Source organism: Hippopotamus amphibius, chromosome 1 (genome assembly GCF_030028045.1).
Source record: "Hippopotamus amphibius kiboko isolate mHipAmp2 chromosome 1, mHipAmp2.hap2, whole genome shotgun sequence".
Classification (NCBI taxonomy): Eukaryota; Metazoa; Chordata; class Mammalia; order Artiodactyla; family Hippopotamidae; genus Hippopotamus; species Hippopotamus amphibius.
Genome location: NC_080186.1, coordinates 29479661 through 29497785, shown reverse-complemented (window position 1 = coordinate 29497785; position 18125 = coordinate 29479661). Strand labels below are relative to the sequence as shown.

General features: G+C 54.7%; 1 protein-coding gene across 1 annotated transcript in view; it reads left to right on the top strand.

Annotated features, from left to right (window-relative positions):
• Nucleotides 1-5310: 5310 nt before the first annotated feature.
• Nucleotides 5311-18125, top strand: part of GRIK3 (glutamate ionotropic receptor kainate type subunit 3) — a 235422-nt gene continuing 222607 nt past the window's right edge. The window contains exon 1 of the mRNA XM_057744441.1: nucleotides 5311-5425. Coding sequence (XP_057600424.1) covers nucleotides 5311-5425 — 115 coding nt within the window. The remainder of the gene's footprint in view (nucleotides 5426-18125) is intronic.

The following is an 18125-nucleotide window of genomic DNA, read 5'->3' as shown; positions in this document are numbered from 1 at the left end:
GTGGCTGATCCTATGAACGAATGAATGAATGAGTGTGGCTGCACAAGTGTCCAGTGAAAGACGAGGGATCACGTGAATAAATGATTTAGGGAATGACTAAATGACTCTGACGGGTGAGTAAGTGACTCTCGCCCCCACCCTTGATACCAGGGCCCCCGGGGAGGTGATGCTTTTCTGTGGGCAGTTCTCCCCTCTTCCCCTCCCCCTGCAGCAGCAGAACCCTCTCGGCTTCCAGACCATCAGAAACTGTTCCATTATGTACAGACACAAACAGGATTGCCTTAGCGTATACTTCTCCAGCAGAACTGCACCCAAACTATCGAAATGCAGATGTCAGGAAAATAACAGATCTCTGGTGGCTTGTCCACCTGTCCCCCTCACTGCTGAGAAATAACTGGCAGCGGTGGGTTAAGCTGACAACAAACACAGGAATTGACTTCAGTGGGAATGACCTTGCTTGACTGTTGACAAAAATTTAAGGTGATGCAACCCTCACGGGGCTTGCTGCTTGGTCAGGTGGCAGCCGACCACGGCTGCGCTCCTTCCTTCTCGGGACAGGGAGGAGGGACAAAGGCCCCAGGATGATGAACGTGTCCCTGGCCCTGGCCCAAGAGTCAGGTCGCAGTGTCTTGAGAAGGGCCGGGGCTTGGCTCTTGTGCTTCGCACAAGTGAGCTTTGCCGAAAAGACAACACTGGTAAGTGAAGAGTGGGTATGAGGAAGGCCTCTCCCTCCTCCTCCCTCCTGCTCAGGCAGGTGACAAAGATCAGGTGAGCAGAGCTGGCCGCTTCTTGTCCCTGCTGCCCTCCAGGGTGAGATGGGGGCGAGGCAGTTTCTCCTCCCATTCTCACCAGAGCACCCTGAGCGCACACACCCGCGCACAGCTGCCACGGAGGGGAGTGGCCAGAGCCCGCGCTTCAGCGTCCAGCCCCCGCCAGCAGCCTGCCCGCCGGGCAGTCTGAAGGGAGATGAAGGTAGGCAGGCTTCAGCAGAGGGCACTCCAGTCCTAGGAATCTGCACTCAGCCGCCGCACGCCTGTGTTCGGTGGTTTCCTGGGGAAGCGGCGACCATGAATCTCGGTAACTTGAGCCCAGGGCCTCATCACTCACCGTGATTGTGCGGGGATTGAGAGCCGGAGTGGATCAGTCTAAACAAAACACACACACACAGGGGACCCTTCCAAATGAGCCCGCTTGGCCATAACCGGGGGCCCCCTCCCTCCCCGCAGAAGCGGGGGGAGGGGGGTGGCTTGGGGGAGGGGCTTGGGGGAGGGGCGGGGGGGTGCGTCAGCCTAGGGTTTCTTCCTCCCTCATCCGCACCTGTGAGCCGGTGGGCGACATGAATCTCGCGGGCAGCGAGTGGGGCCAGCGCAGCCGTTTTCGTTTTCGCGGATGTTAATGAAATGCCGAGCACTTGTCCTTTCAGACAGCGGCCCCTTTTATTTTGGAATGAAAAGCTGCATTAGTCTGAATGAGGTTGGGAGGCCTCATAAATCCGGCTCTGACTGCCTCGTGGGGGAGAGAGGAGCGGAGGCCTGGCTGGTGGGTAGACTTGTTTACCAACAATTCGAGAAGCCAGGATTGGTGGCTCCCGATCCCCGGAGATGCGGCCTGAGATCGTGCCAGGCTTGGTGCCTGCTGGTGGCAAGGCGGCCCAGAGAGGTGCATGACGACGGCACGGAGAGAGGGCTGTGGGTTCCTCCTCGTGAGCTGGGGACAACGGAGCTCCCCGGGTTGCTCTAGTGAAGGACCCAAATCCTATTCCACCCGTAGCCTTTCTGTAAGCAGCCAGAAGCCCCAGTGGGTCTCCAGCAGAAGTGATGAGGATCTTCTGCTACAGCCTGTCCCCTGCTTAGCCCAGGCCAGATGGGACAAGGGTCAGGCCTGCAAGCTTAGGATGCAGATAGGCCGGCATGGGGACCCTGCTTCCTACCCACAGAGCCTGGCAGTGATGGACAATAAAACTAGAGGGAGGGAGGAAGGAAGGAGGAAGAAAGGAAGGAAAGAAGGAGGGAGGAAGAGAGGAAGGAAGGGGGAGAAGGGTCACATACTAGTTGTGTGACTTTGGACCTCTCAACCTCGCTGAGGCTCGGAGTCTTCAACTGTAAAATGCAGAAATCACCCAGATGCTATCACAGAGGCTGTGAGATGGTTAGATGAAGTGATGCGTAGAAGGTACACTGAGTGGTGCATCATCTGAAGCACAGAAAACATGTAATAAATACTAGCGGTCATTATTACCATTGCTGTTGTTTTTGTTGTAATGCATCCCACCCTCCCCTGACTGGCAGGGAACAGGCTGCTGTCAATTTGGGGAGACCTCTGTGTTACAAAATGGCTTGCAGCTAGGTCCAGAATAAGGCTTGGTCCTTGGCTGGGGGCAGCCAGCTTCCCCCTGACCCACAGCTGCAGCTTGGCTGCCAGGCCCACAGACTGAGCCCCACAGCCTCTGCAGCTGGAGGCTTTTCCCAACGCAGTCAACGTGGCAGCAAAGCAAAGCCTCCCTCCGCAGTGCTGGCTAACTCCCGCCCACTCTGGGATGCGGCAGGAGCAAGGCCCAGCCGATGCTGCTTCTCTGGGGGTGATGAGGGGGCTGCAGGTGACAGGGCCACACTCTTATGCCCTGGGATCCTCAGATTGGCCCCTGCTTTCCTCCATTCACTTCTGCAGCGCCACTCTTTTTCTTGGCTTTTTTGGGGGCTGCTGCTCCTCCTCCTCCTGCTCCCCACCCTTCATCACTATCTCCTACTGGCCTTTCTCTGTGTTCTGGTCTGGGGTGCAGATCTGCCCATACCCTGGAGTCACACCTCTACCCTTCTGCTCTTCAGTTTCCCCGCCAGGCCACTGGTTCCCTGCACCCTGCACCTCTCATGGCAAGAGGCTGCCTGCAGGATAACCAATACAGACCTAGCATCTAAACTCTCCCCTCCTTACCCAGCCCCTAGCCATCCTTGGGCACTGTTGGTGATGCTCTTTTAGCCTTGTATCCTTTGCCTTGAGTTCAGATCCTGCCAATCCTCTTTCCATTTCCCTATCAGAGCACTGGAATTTTCTTCCTTAGTGAACATCCAGGACTTTTTGGTTTCTTGGAGCAACTAAACCAGCTGTGGAAGCTGATAAGTGATGGGGATGGGGTGTCCACTCTTGAATGAAGAGGCGCCTTCAGCTTTATCCTGGAGGGTGGGGCCTTCTGCTCTCTTCTCCTGCACTTCCTCCTTGCTGGTGCCCACTGGGGCCCATTACTCTCTATCAAGAGGTGGCAGCTGCTGCTTTTCTGGCTCTGGTCTGCATGTCCTTCCCTCTGGTCCCTTGGGCAACATTTTTCAGTGGCTGCTTGGGAAACCAGCCACTCCTGCTCCAGAGTGAGGAAGGCCCAAAGTCTGGCAAAAAAAAAAAAAAAAAGGTAACCTCCATTTGCTGGTGGATCCTTGAGGATGCCCTCAAGACCAGCACACCTCTTTCCCTTCTCCAGAGGAGATCCTTGGGAACCTCCCCTCCTGCTCCTTCCACTGCCACAGTCGCCTCCATTTCAGGTGGGAGGGAGTCCCCCCTCATTGGCAGGATTGGCCATGCTGCAATATTCGCATCCTCACACAATGCCACTGTCTCCTACGCCTGAACAGGGAGGGGAAGAAAAGACCGGGAAATTAACAGGCCAGATAGAGCCCAACTCATAGTCTATTTGTAAGAAAATTAAAGATTTGCTTTTCAGATGTTGGGGGCCATGCTCTTACCAGACAGCTGGCAAATGGGAGAGAGTGGAATGATGGAATAGATCAAATTATTTAAATGAGAAAAATAAATTCACACACAGCCTAGCCGCTGCCCGGTGACAGATCCGTTTATTTATCTACTGTATCGGCACCGCTTTGTCTCTGTCAAAAAGGTCATTAAACTCGCCTAACTGCGTCTTTCTCAGCCTCCTGCTCCAGACTCGCTCCACAGCCCTTCCCTTCCCTCGACACCCAGTGCCGCTTGGAAAAAAAAAATTATTATTGCTAATAAACAAGGTGTTTTTTTTTTTCTTTTAACCCTTTCTAGCTTGCTCCCCCACGGGCCCTGCTCCACCCCACGTAAAATTATTCTTTCTCAGGAGAAATGGGGCGGGCAGGCCCTCCTGGAGAGTTGGAGAAGAGGGACGGGAAGTACCAGTGTGCATCTCCGCCGCCCCTCTGCATCTAAGGATTTAGCCATCTTCCTCCTGAAGCCCCTGTATTTGCGGTGAACGGTCAAGTCCTGCTTTCCATAGCAGAGGGTCTGGCCTGGGCTCTCCAACCCCTACCAGCTCCTGCAGCTCCCCTAGCCCAGCGTGGACAATCCTCTTCGAATTCCGTCTCCCCTGAGTCCCAGCCCCAACTCTAACTCTGCTTCCACGAGGGATGGGGTTAGGGAGGGAAATCGGTTCCTGGGTCAGTCCCCGGGCCGGCCGCCGCCGCCGTCCAGCCAGCGCCGGCTGCGTGGGAGCTGGAAGACGAGACTCCGCAGACGGCGGGCACCAGGTCCCTCTGCTCCCGCCGGGTGCGTCTCCTCCAGCTGGTCGGGCCGCTAGGCTGCCGCCGTCTCCCAGCTCGCGGTGCCAGCTCTCGTGCTCCACGCCGGGCTCCCAGGCTCCGTGCCCTCGTAGTCGAAGGGACTGGGGGCGGCAGGGCGGATGGGGACGTCTGGGAAGCGAGGAGAGTCCTCGTTCTCCGGGCGTCCCCCCAAACCGGGTCCCGGGTCCCCTTCCCCGCCCCCTGCGCAGGTGTGAGCTCGTGAGTGTACGCCTCGGCGGGTGTGAGTGTGAAGTGTGTGTGCGCGGGGGAGTGCGCGGAGGGAGCGCGGGCGGCGGGCGGCGCGGGAGGCGGGAGGCAGGGCGCGGGGGAGGGGGCTGGGAGGGAGTGTGTGCGCGCGTGCAACTCCACTCCGGGGCTTTGTGCGAGCCCGGGCGATAGCATCCGCGGCGGCTGGAGGAGGAGCGGCCGGAGACGCGTGCAGCCCGCCCGCCAGCGCCCGGCAGCCGGGGCAGGTGGGAGCCCGCGCGGGAGCCGAGCAGACGCGAGCCGCAGCCGAGTCCGAGCGGAGCCCGGGCGGAGCCCAGGAGCCTCGCTCGCGGGCGGCCCGTGGGCGGCAGCCGGGCGGGGCGGGCGCCGGCGGGGCGGCCCCCCAGTAAGATGTGCGCGGCGCCGCGGGGCGCCCTCCACTCGCAGCGGCGCTCGGGAGCCGGGCGGCTGGCCCAGGCGGCGCCTCGGGGGCTGCTGCGCGCCCGCGCCTAGAGCTGCCGCCCCAGGGCGCCCGCCACGGCCGCGCCCCGGGCACGCTCGGCGGCGCCCAACGATGACCGCTCCCTGGCGGCGCCTCCGGAGTCTGGTTTGGGAATACTGGGCCGGGCTCCTCGTGTGCGCCTTCTGGATCCCGGACTCGCGCGGGATGCCCCACGTCATCCGAATCGGTAAGGGCTCCCCGGAGCCGGGGGTCTCCGTGCGCCCGGGAGGGGGCGGGAACGGAGGGGGGGCACTGAACGCGATCCCAAGAGATGTCCCCACCTCTCTCCGGGCTGCCGGGGTCGGGTGACCACCAGGAGCTCGTCCCGGTGAGGACAAAGTTCCAAAGCCGGGGTCGCGGGCCTTACTTATCGGGGAGGGGGCAGCTGGGCTGCGGCGGGCGAGGGGCCCTTGGCGCGCTCCTGGGAGGCCAGACCTGGCGGAGTGTAGCGAAGCGTGCCGGTCCCAGTCCGAGTCGCGGGCGCATTTCCCGGCGACTGTCAGCAGGACCGGCCTCAAACCGAGTTCTGGGACCTGGCTTCTCCTCGAAGCGGGAACCCTGGGGAAGGCGCCAACTTCGCTTCCCTCCTCACTCCCCGCGGGCCCCTCGCTCCCACCTGGGGCAGGGCTCGAGCGGCCGCGGCGGGGACGCAGAGTCTGGTGTCGCGCAGCGAGGGCGGCCGGACGCCGCTCCTGGTGGCTGCCCTCGGCCGCGGTGGCCCCCGTTCAGCCCCGTGGAGCAGCGGGGCAGGGGAGGGGCGGCCCCCGCCGGTGGCTCCAGCCATCCGTCGCGGCCGAGGCCTCTCCCCCGCCTGGGGCAGCGCAGGCCGGGGGAAGGGAGCGACGGAGCCTAGCCAGCGCAGCCGGGGAAGGCGACGAGAGGGATGCGAGTGGTTTTTAAAGTTAGCCGAAATCCCTCCGCAGCTGGCGGCGGCTGGCGGGGCTGCGCGCGGCTTTGCGGGGCTCTGGCGTCTCCGAGTCTCTTCTCGCCAGAGACTCTTACTCGAGGCTTTAACTTTGTTGTGGCCGCCCCAGGCATCCTGCAGGCAGCGCTCTGGGCTGTGCGGGGCGGGGGTGGGGTGCCGGGTGTCCCAGGCCGCAGACCGCCGGGGCTGGGCCCAGCCTGGCCACGCGGGAGTCTCCGCCACGCAGGCCCTGCGCCCGCCGCCAGGCCGGAGACCTGGGCCGCCTGGGTTCCCGAGGCGCCACCACCAGCGTCTGGCACAAGGAAGCCAGAGCTCTGCTGAGCCAGGGCCACCTTCCTTCCCTGTGGCTCTAATCTAGGCGCGGACTCGGGGCTGCCAACGGCGTGAGGCGTGAGGGGGTGCAGGGAACCGATGCCGAGCTTGGTTTCCGTACTTGAGGTTTTCCTAGGAGGCAGTCAGAAATCCTGCCTCTCCTCCCTGGCTCTCTCCCGGATTCCAGATCCTCTTGAACCGGACCTCTGGACGAGGGTAGAGCACGGTCCTCAGCTCTGCCCACGCTGGGGCCTTTGCGTCCATGTCCAGGACCCTGGCAGGCAGACATTTGAGGCAGAGGAATCCAGGCACCCGACTCTGGGGACAGTCCTCACGACCAGGCTTAACCCTTTGCAGCCCAGACTGCTCCTGGCAAGCCCCAAATATCTTTTCTATCTCTGCACCTTTGCCTGCTCCAGCGCCCAGTTTGGTCATCGTTCCAGGAGCAGGCAGCCCCATGGTAGTGGGCCAGTATTTCCTTTATTCCCTCCTTCTTTCCCTCTGTTTTTGTTTTTTTGTTTGTTTGTTTTTATGGGCCTGCATAGGAGGGTGCCCTTGGGAGAAAAGAGGGGGAGCCAAAAGGTGCTCTGCACCCAGCCCATGGTCCCCCTTCCATGGTCCTTCTCCGCAGGGGTGGGAGGGCGCACTCAGGTGTGGCGGTCTTTGGGGGCCCAGGAAGACAGGAGCAGGTGAGGGAAGCCCCGGAAGGATGAGCTGAGGAGGGGCAGGATGATGTATCCTCACCCGCTCCCTCTTACAGTGAAATTGACTTTCACCGGGGAACTCCTCACTGCCCTGAGGGGAAGCCCCAAGCCTGCCTGCCCTTTCTTGGGTTCAGCGTGTAATAATGCAATTAAGGATGGCAGAGCCCTCCTCTCTCCTAATCTTCTTTGTATTAAGCCCCAGGATTAATTAGCGTGTCGGCCCAAGCCATTTATATCCGAGAGCCCTGCCCCGTTTGATTCCCAGCCCGAGGACTGGGGTGCTGTGCCGATGCCAAACGTGACCGCCGGAGCTGTGCCAGCTTGGATGGAGGATGGGAAGGCTCTGAGGCCTCTGGGCTTCTCTGGAGCTTCCTGGGGAGCCGAACTTCCGTCCTTCTGAGCACAGGACGGAGTCTCAGTTGGAGCCAGGGGCTACAGTGGACGTGAGGCGGAGAGAGACACACACAGAGAGAATATCATGCTGAAACCCAAACACAGCACTTTGGCTGGGCCCGAAGCCATCTCCCTTTTTCTCTCTCTCCCCACCCCTGGGGTCTCAGGGTTCTGACTGGGGCCACAGGAATTGAGGCTCTGGAAATTGGGCTCTGGGGTGTGCTGGGTGCTTCTGGTTCCCAAGACTGGTGCCTGAGCTGCTATGCTGGGAGCCGAATCCTTCCCCAGCAGGCAGGCGTCGCCTAGCACCAGCCTGGGAGAGGGTTTTCCTGCAGGTGTGCAAGGGGCTCTCTGGGCTGGGGAGCAGCGTACCCGCCCCCTCTCTTTGTGCCTTTTTTGGGGGGGCTGAAATTTCCTCTTAGACAAGGAGATGGATAGCTCAGCAGTGTGACAGAGTGTTCAAACAATCCGTCTTGAATAGATGAATTGCATCGCTCTGTCTTTTTGTAATTGTGTCTATCAGAGGGAGAGGTCAAGGCATTGATTGCTTGGATGGTTTGCAAGTAACAAAGGAGAGTGAGGGAGAGAGCGAGGGAGAGAGAGTAATTGGATTGTAGTCTGCAGGAAAAAAATGATCATTGATTATTTTATATGAATATGTGGAAGATGTATTCTGCATGTGGTTATCAAGTGTTGCTCATTGAAGGTTTTCAAGGCATATTGTTCAGCATTTTATTATTATTATTATCATTGTTATTATTGTTCAGATGGATCCTAGGCTTAACTCATGGAAAGCAGCTCAATGCATGGGTCCTCTCCGTGCTTCAGTGGTCTCATGTGGGGACCTGGATTTCCTGGTTACGTGACCTAGAAGCTGAAGTGGAGGGACCTTGGGCTGGGAGCCAGGAGGCCTGGGTTTTCTGCTGTGCCTTCCACCAGTTTTCTGAGCCATCTTGATCAAATCACACTCTCCTACCGACCTGGAGCCTCAATTTCCCCATCTGTAAACTACTGATTGGCCGTGATGGCTTGGGAGAGTCTGTGGTTTCAAAGTTCCTTTTAGTACAGGCTGGTGGGGATTATCAGTGCCATCACAGGTTTCACGGCTCCACCTTCCCTCGTGTTACATATATACTGTAGGATAGAGGGCCAGCCTGGAATTTGAAAAGGGAACCAGACACGGTAGCTGGGGAGCTCGAGTGGACGGTGGTGATCTCTAGCCAGCTGGGGAGAGGTTCAGAGCCAAATGACTGCAGAGACATAAAGCAGGTGTGTGTGGAGGGGTGGGAGGTGGGAGGGCCAGGCCGGCTCAGCACCGGACTCTCTGAGCATTTACAGACAGAACAAAACAGAGTTTTGAGGCCCTGAGCCTGGGCTGATGGGGGGAGGGGGGCAGCGGGCACTGCAGTCTGCCCCAGGGGCGTGAGGTCCTCTCCTCCAGAGTTCCCAAGTCAGCCCTGTCTGCATCTCCTGCTGTCAGTTCACCCAAATGGTCCTGAACGTTCGTCTCCTGAGTTTGGGAGCCGCTGTGTGTAAAACAATGAGAAATTTCTCGCAGTGACTGGTGATGCGCTGAAACATCACCGCCGTGGTGGAGCAGACAGGCGCTGAATGAAGATCAATAGGGTTTTCCCCCCTGGAAGTAAATAGCTTCAGACAAGACCTGGGAGTGGCCCGAGGGGCCTTAGCAAGCGTTAACTTGAGGAATGTCTGCCTCCACTTTCTAGCCCAGCTGCTCCTGTCAGCCCGGGCTTCCCTCCTTCTCGAGCTGGAGTTTAATTTCTTCTTGATGCCTGCCTCGCACTGCGCTGAACTGTCTTTTGACGTCAGGATGATCTGGGGTTTTTAGAGGTGGTTGATGCGGGGGGAGCCAGCAGAGCGTCCCGACTAGGCCTTTCCAAGGTCACTCGCGTCCCCCTGCTGCTGGCACGACCACTGACTTCAGAAGTCCAGCCCACTGTGCTCTTTCGAAAGGGCTTTGAGGAGCGGCTCTTCATCCCCACCCTTCAAAACTCAAGGCTGCTTGGCTGCTTTTAGGATCCTTTGTGGGGCCTGTGAGCCACACAGTCAGTGCCATAGTAGGTTTCACGGCTAGATGAGTCCCCATGGTCCGACAGGCCACGTGTCCCTGCCCCAGGGAACAGAGTCCCCTCCTTGGCAGGGGAGGAGGCACAGATGTCCCGTAGGTATCAGAATGACCCCATCCTCGGGGGTGGGGGGTGCAAGGTCATATGCAGGGGAGGCTCAGGGCTGCTTGGGGTGCTGTTTTAGGGGAAGACCTGGTTGTGCTCCACCAGTGGGACTGTTTCTGATCTTGGCCAAGGCCAAGCTGTCGCCATCAGCTGCCCCTGTTTCTGCCTCCCACTGTTTCACCCTGAGCCCCCACCTCGCTTGCCCAGGACCCTCCAGAGGGAACCAAGAAAGCTGATGTTCCCCTTGGCTGGGCAGCGGCGGAGAGGAGCCCGGGGGTCCCCAGGCTCTGCTGAGGGGACTGAAACTCCAGGATCAGGGCCCTTCCTCTGGGACCTGCACCTCGCAGGCTCTGGCTTGGCCTCCCAAGGAGCTGTGGCTGGACAGATGGGCTGAGGGTAGACCTGGTGCAGACTGCCCTTGGGCTTGTTGGCTGGAATAGCTCTTCTTACAGGCGCTGATTCCCTAGCAGCAGCACCAGGGGGCAGTGTGCCTGTGCTGAGGTGGCCAGGCCGCCTCCTGCCTGGGACCCCACCTGGGTCTGGAGCGAAATCGAAATAGTAAAACAACACACAACCACAGTACGATGGCCCTGGTTTATTGAGCACTTACTAGCTGCCAAGCATCGTGCTTTTCAAACAGTGATTAGTAGTATGACTAGTAAGTGCTTGAGACATGTAGCTGTTGCATTTTTTTTTCACCATCTGGTTTAGCCTTCACCACCCTGTAGACATTATCCTCATTTTGCAGATGAGGAGACTAACCTTGGTGAAGTAACTTGTCCAAGATCACATGGCCGGTGAGTGGTGGATGCAGGATAAGAATTCCTGCCAGTCTGACCCCAGATCCTGTGCTTTTAACTGCCTGCGTAGTCAGAAGATGGGAAGCACTGAGTTTCACAGGCACCGAGTGCAGCGCCCCTTGCCCCCATGGTTCTGGGTGCTAAGTGTGGCCTCAGAGGCCTGGACTCTGTGGGCTCTGCGACATTTAACCCTACCAGTGCCGGTTTTCAGAGTCAGACTGTCCTCGTTGATGGACCAAGTGCAGACGTGCTTCCTCTAGTGGAAAGTTGTGGGTGATCTTACCCACCCCTCCTGTGTGTGCAACACACATCCTTACACTGACTAAACCCTCACCTTGTCCAGGCTTCTGGTCTCTACCTAACACTTTAATCCAAGCCTGAAATAAAGGTTGGATTCTCCCTTGGGTGTGGCCAGTCCATCCATAGGAATCCCTCTACTCTGGAAACTCCAGCTTGTACGTCACTCTGGCAGCCACCAGGCTGTCCTCAAAGATACCGTGCGAGCCTTGAGGAAACCCAAGGGCCCCGCATCTGGTCTCCCTGCATCCTCTTCAGCTAGTGGCCTGGCCAGAGAAGGTGATCAAAGAATTAGCTCTTGTCCTCTGTTCTTTCCCAATCCCATCTCCCCTCCAACATCCTTTCCAGGCTAATAGCTTTTATGGTCATTTTATATTTAAGCAAGAGTCACATTCTGACCTTCTAAATAAAGCCTGCCTTGCCACGAACTGAGTCTGTGGACAGTAGGAGGGTAAGGTCCACTGGCGCTAGGCCCTGGAATATGTGTTGCTGTCGCCCAGACACTGTGGGTTGGGTGTGGGGACCTGGGTGCAAGAGCTGCCCAGTCCCTCCTTCCTCGTGACACCTCTGCAAGAGCAAAGGCAAACCCACGCTTAACCTTTTCCTACACCATGTTCCTTCTTCCAGGGGACACGGGGAGACTGGGATAGTGGTGGCCCCCAGGGACTGACCTGTCCTGGAAGTGGGGAAACTGCACTGCTCAGAGTCCCCGCAGAAGTGACAGATTTGGAACAGGCACGATCGGAGGGGTCATGTTATTTTCCAGGCCCTCAGTTTCCCCATATGTAAAATGGGGATGAAACTGCCTGCCTCTCAGAGTCAAATGGATGTGATATCGTTTCAAAAAAGCTTAAGTGCTGTTCAGAGAACAGCGTTTCTTCTTGATGTTGAAGGAGAGGAGTCTGACACCAGCACAGGGCGGGACGGGGGTGAGATGAAGGAGGCGGCAGGGGAGCAGGATTTAAGGAGGCTGTCAAGTGGTGGCCCTGCTGTTGCATGACTGACTAAGACAGTGAGGGCCTCCTTAAATTTTGTGCCCCAGGTACCTCACTAGCCTGTACCTCTTAACACCTGTGTTTGTTATTGTGAAGTCCCTGTTTTCTTCTGCTTCTCTTTGTGCCCCAGAAACCGAATCCTAATTGAGTATGATTGGGAGAGGGGAGAAGAGTGGATTTAGGGCAGGAGGACTGGGTTTGAGGACAACAGGTCATTTGATTTTGCTTTTGTTTCCCTTTAGCCACATGTTATAGCTGCTGGGCCCCTGAGCACCCCGCCCCCACCTTACCTGGGTTTATTTCCTTTGGAATTAGCTCCAGGGTCCACACTCCCTCGGCTCCAGCCAGGCTTTCCCCTCCCCACAAAGCTCACATTCCCACTTTCCTCTCCTTGCTTCCTTTGACCTTTGTCCTTGGTCACTAATGCTCACTGACCTTGGCTGTAACTATGCTTGTGAGTATGTCCAGGGCTTTCTCCAGTAAAGAGGTTTTTGGAGTCAATTAATGTATTTCATTGATTCTAAGATCGACTCTTCCCCCCACATTTTCACATCTCTGAAATCAGTCTGTGTCTCACATGTGGAGTCTGAGTTTACTTGCAGGATTTTTTCTTTCTTGGCACCTACAGCGTGATGGTATGTCTTGGGTTTGATGAAATGTGGTGGATCTGAGTTTGAGAGGGAGGCTAGTGTGCTAGCTGTGTGACCTTGGGCAAGTCGCTTCACCTCTGAGCCTCCGTTTCCTCATCCATGAGGTAGAAATATTAATATTGGGTTAAATCATATTTGGCTGGTTTTGACCTATAAAAATTTCATATGGTTGAAACTTCTAGGGTCTTCACAGGGTTATTGTGAGGATTAAAGGAGATAAAGTATATAAAGCTCTTTGCACAGTGCCTGATACTTAATAAATGTTAGGAGAAAAATCCCCAAGGGTCGAGACTGTGTCTCCACCATCAGACTCTGAGCCTGAGGCTGTCGGCTTCTCATATACCCTCTGCCTTGTGCCAGCCTTGTGATCAGTATCCCATGTAGCTCAATATGTGGTATTTGCCCATTTCTCACCTACCCACTTGCCCAGCAATGGAATGGATGTCTCCAGCAGCCTGTGACAGTTACCTGCCATGCTAGGGAACAAGAAGGGTACTCTTCCAAGGATGCTCCTGTATGTCCAGAAGCTCCCAGCCTCTTCCTGGCCTGTTATTTATCACACATCTGAAGCCCACAGGGTGGTGGTTCTTCCCTACACTTGCAGTGTTTTAATTGAAATGTGTTTTGCATGTATTCAGAACTGAGAAGACCCTGGTTATGGAATGCTCTTGAGGGACTGGTCCAGAGAGGCCTGATTAGCCCTTCTTGGATGGGGAGTCCAAGCTTGCTTCTGGAGCAGGCCGGTGTATCCCAGACAGGGTCTGTAGCTGGAGGCTGGGCCCCAGGGGATAGACACTGCTGGCTCTGCTGGGAGACACCAGGTAATGAGGCCACGGCTAAAGCCGGGAAGGAGAGAGTCCCCATGGTGATCTTACGGATCCGAGATAATGAGATGGAGTGATATCCGGGGGGAGTGGCAGCTTCCACTCCAGATCCTTTGGTGGTATGCTGAGTGGTGGTTAAGGAAGGCAGAGGGAAAAAGAGGAGGGAGAAGGAGCCAAGATTCCAGTTTGTGTGAAGAGGGTTCCAATCCATAGGAGACAATGAAGTCTCACGCTGTTAAAGGGACTGGTGCAGACAGGCTGCGATGGAAGGGGGTTTATAGAGTACTCAGAACCACTGCAGGGATGAGCTCTTTAAATATGAGAATGAGGGAGACTTCTGCAAAGCCTTCCTGCATCTGCTTTGCAGAACTGAAATATGCTATTCCAAAAAGCCTGCCCAATTGGGCGGAAAAGCAGGAGCAGGGAGCCAAGGCCTTCCCAGGGCTCCAGGCATCACATTTCCTATCTATGGTGAAGAATCCAGGCTGAAAAGAACCCCAGGGGTCAGTCTAGGCCTCTGCTTCTCCAACATTAACATGCATCAGAATTACCTGGAGTGCTCCGTAAAATTTCAGGCTGCTGGGTCCCACCCCCAGAGCTTCTGATTCAGTGGGTCTAGGGTGAGGCCTGAGAATTTGCATTTTAATAGGTTCCCAGATAAGGCTGATCTGCTCATCTGGGGACTACACTTTCAGAACCACTGTTCTAATTTCACTGGAGGACCCCCCCCCACCCCCCTTCCCCTTGGTGGAAGTCTAGTCTCTGAATACCATCTGTAACAGGAAACTCACCACTTTTCGACCATGCTTTGATCTTTATTGCAAATGTATTGGCTCACTCCAACCTTTGTTGCAAAATTTCTCCTAATATTGGTTTCCCTGCAGTTCCAGGGAAGGCAGCACAGTATGACTTGGACATTGAGAGTGTAGGTTCTGAAATCTATCTGTCTTGAATTTGAGCTCTCACTCCCTCCTTCCAGGCTATGTCACTTTGGGTAAGTCACTTAACTTCTCTAAGCCTAGATTTCCTCACCTGTAAAATGGGGATAGTCATAGATTTGATCTCAGGGGATCATTGTGAGAATGAACATGGTTGGCGCGAAGGACGCTCTCAATACATTTCAGCAATCTAACATTGTGAACGAGCTCACAGGTTCTGGAATCCGACAGCCTGAGTTGAGGACTGCCTCCATCACTTCCCACCTGTGTGATCTTGGGCAAATTAATCTCTCATAATAATACTACTACAATAATAATAATAATAATCATGCCTCACGGGGTTTTTATAAGGATTAAATGAGTTAATGCACGTGATGTGTTCAGACCACAGCCATGGTAAGCACTCAATACATGTTATCCATCGCTTTTACTCTTATACTCACCCCGCCCCGCTAATCCCGGTTTGGATTTCCACCCTGTCCCGCAGTGCAACCCTGCAGAAATGTAAAGGCATCTCTCCAGACTAAAGATAACCAATTCTTTCAGCATGGCGTCCAGAGCTAACCACAGTCCTGCTTATGCATTGAAAACGATAAGCTCACCCCCTCCTCACGTCTCAGCGTTGGTGTCTCCTTGGACACCCACAGGTTATTTCAGCCTTCTCTGCAGCCATTTCACTCTGCTGACTTATACAGAGCTGGTGGTCCCAGGAGATCACAAGGTCTTTCCCACAGACATCGCTGCCAATCCATCACTCCTCTCATCCTCTCTTTGGCAGTTGATCTTTTGAGCCTAAAGGCAGGACCTGTCATTTATCCCTAGTAAATCCTATCATGGAACCTTCAGGCAGTTTTTCTTGCTGTTTGTTTCCGGACCACCAAAGCCTGTTCCCATCTCTCCATCCTTGGGAGGTAGGCATGGATTTCACTCTCTTCTTCCTCCTTGGCCTGCCTTCAGGGGTCTGTGGTAGGAAGTAAGTGGTTACTGGCCTGCAGTATGGTTGAGGTTGGGAACCACGGGTCTGGACGGTGGAGCTCTCATGGCTCCCCTTCTGTTGTCTGGCATGCTTCATGCCATCTGAGCCTGGAATGAGCATGCCTTCCTCACTCCAGCTATCCCTACCATCAACACGCTAGGCAGGAAATGACCAATGTCAGAGTCTGTTGGCTTTATTCAGTGGTCTTGGATCCACTACCCTACACTTTAACCAGCTTTGAAATCCTACTGACTTCCTCATGCTTTCAGGCCCATGGTCGGCATCTCCAGACTCATGCACTGACCCTCCTTGCCTCTCACATACTCCCTGCTCTTCTGTACTGAGCATCCACGTCCCCAGAAAGCACTGTGCCTTCCCTCACACTTGGCCTCTGCTCTTGCTGTTCTTTCTGGCTGATCTCTAGTTATCCTTCAGGTCTTCACAAACATGTCTTTTCCTCCAGGAAGCCTTTCTTGACTCCCACCTCCTTCTATGAGTCCCCACAGCCTGAATGTCCCTTGTCACAGCGCTTACTGATTTGTAGCTCTTGGTTACCTCAGAGAGCAGCTCTCTTAGAGAATCTTAGAGACAAGTGTGGACTGCACCTGGTTTATTCACCACTTTGCCCAATGCATCTAGCATTGTGTGTGGCACATAGTAGGTGATTAATAACCATCTGTTAAATAAATGAATGCCTTGATAATACAGTCACTTGAATATAAGTCCACCTAACAACCTTCTCATTCAGCTCAGCACTTTTTTCCACGTTGTCAACAAAAATTTCATGAAAGTTGTTAGATTCTTCTGTGAAGTCAGTGTCCTAATGCTGTCCATGGTGGTCTTCTGCTCCATCAGTTCAGCACCTTCTATGCCAAGACCTTTCCTGTGAGGTCTATTGGGCAGAGCTGGAGTGTTTAGGGGAGTGGGCCTTTCTCTCTGTGGCCTAGAACTGGTCTTTACATCCTTGTCTGGTTCATATCATGATGATTCTCCTCTTGAGAGAGGCACAAGCTGTCAACTTCAAGAAGAGGCAAAAGAAAAGACCATGATCCTCCTGTCTTTTCTGACCTCTCTCCTCTCTCCTTTACATTTGCCCCTCAGCATCTCTGCTGCTCCCTCTAGGAGCTGAACCATGGAAGAGAACTTCTGCTCTCCCATCCTTAACAGGCACGTCACTCAAATTAGCTGCCAGGCAGAACTGTAGCTGTGCCACTTGTGCTACTGCCAGTCATAGGTCAGGCTTCTCCTTTTGCTATTTATGCCACATCACTGGTTCCTGCTAGGATGTGCAGACAACAGGTCTACATGACAGCTTTGTGTAAAGTGAGGTGTTGGCGGTTAACCTGGAGATTCAGGCTGTATAGACAGTTAGCCTGGGCTATTTAGCCCTGGGAACATAAACACCATCCACACTGGGTTTGGCGAGTGTGAATGTGTGCATGTGTGTGTGTTTGTGTACTTGTAAGAGAGGACCAGTTGAAGGTTTGTTTCTCTAGCACGGGCTTCCCAAATTGGGGCTCAACAGCCATTCTTTATCCCAAGCCTGAAGAGTAAATACAGTGACTTTACTTTGGATCAGTGGAGAAACTGAGGGCTTAAGTGATGGCCCCAATTCCTGACTAACTGGGCTGACCTGTCTGAAGAATTTGTATAAATGAGAGGGAGGGTGGGAGAGGGAGCCCTGAGCTTCCCCTCCTGAACATGACCGGACTGAGACTAGGACCTCCCCTTTCTGGCTTCCCTCCCCAAGGAAACAGATGCCACATTATGAGCAGAAAGAGCCTGTTGCCTACATGGCCATTTTTCCTGCCCAGTTTAATAGAGGTGACAGCCGTCTATTTTACTTGTCTCATAACATCGAATCAGTAAATAAAATATGGGTGAACTCTCAGGTTTAGCTGAATTATGGCTGGTCTGTGGGGACTGAGGGCTGGGGGAGAGTTGAGCAGAGAGATTGAATCCCTGGCTTCTTACAAGAGAAGCTGAGCCTAGTCTCTTCCTCTGGATTCAGAAAATCTTCCTGTGCTGGAGGAGGCCAGGCAAGGTCATCCTTTTGACAGTCTCTGAGTCTATGGAAGAGCTAGAACACAAGTGGAGGCACTCTGAATGTCAGAGCTACAGGAGCACAGCACCTGCCTACAGTACCTCTTTTCTCTCACAGATTGGGAGCCTGAGGAATGACAAGGGGAAGTGACTCGTGCCACATCCCTTGATGAGCCATGGAGAAATCAGATGAGAACATGGGTCTCTGACCCACCTGCAGCCCATTAAGAATTTCCCATTCACTTTCCTATTACACACACTCAAACCTGCACACATTTGAAGCTTTAAATTTGCAGTCTTAAGAGAGAGAAGGAGACTAGATTTTTCCAGTGTGGCAAAACAGACCTACAAAACCTCTTTTTCACGTTGAGAGAGAAATACAACTTAGATTCATACGTGTTTCGAAGAGCTCATAGATAATGACAACACCCTGTGTAGTCTGGTGAGCGGCAGGGAAATTACAGTTCACCCCAACCTCTGAGTTCAGCACCACGGAGAGCAGCCAGGCCCTGGGGTAGTGGGTGGGCGCCACCTGCATGCTGATTTTTACAGTAAGGGCGATGTGGTTATCGTAAGGTCTTGTTAAACAGGCATTCTTTTTCCAAATGCTATTCCTATAGGACTCTGGTGTTCATAAACCAGACTGAGGTGTTTAGCAGGTACACTGTAGGCTAGTAAGGACTATTATTTGTGGTCGTTCAAATCGAGTAGCTCACAGTAAAAAAAAAAAAAAATGGAGCGAATGGACAAATGGATAGAATTTTCTCCTTTTTTTTTTTTTTTTCTCTCCCGGATAAATTGTTCTCAAACCTTTGGTGTCTTGTACGGCTTGTCTGCT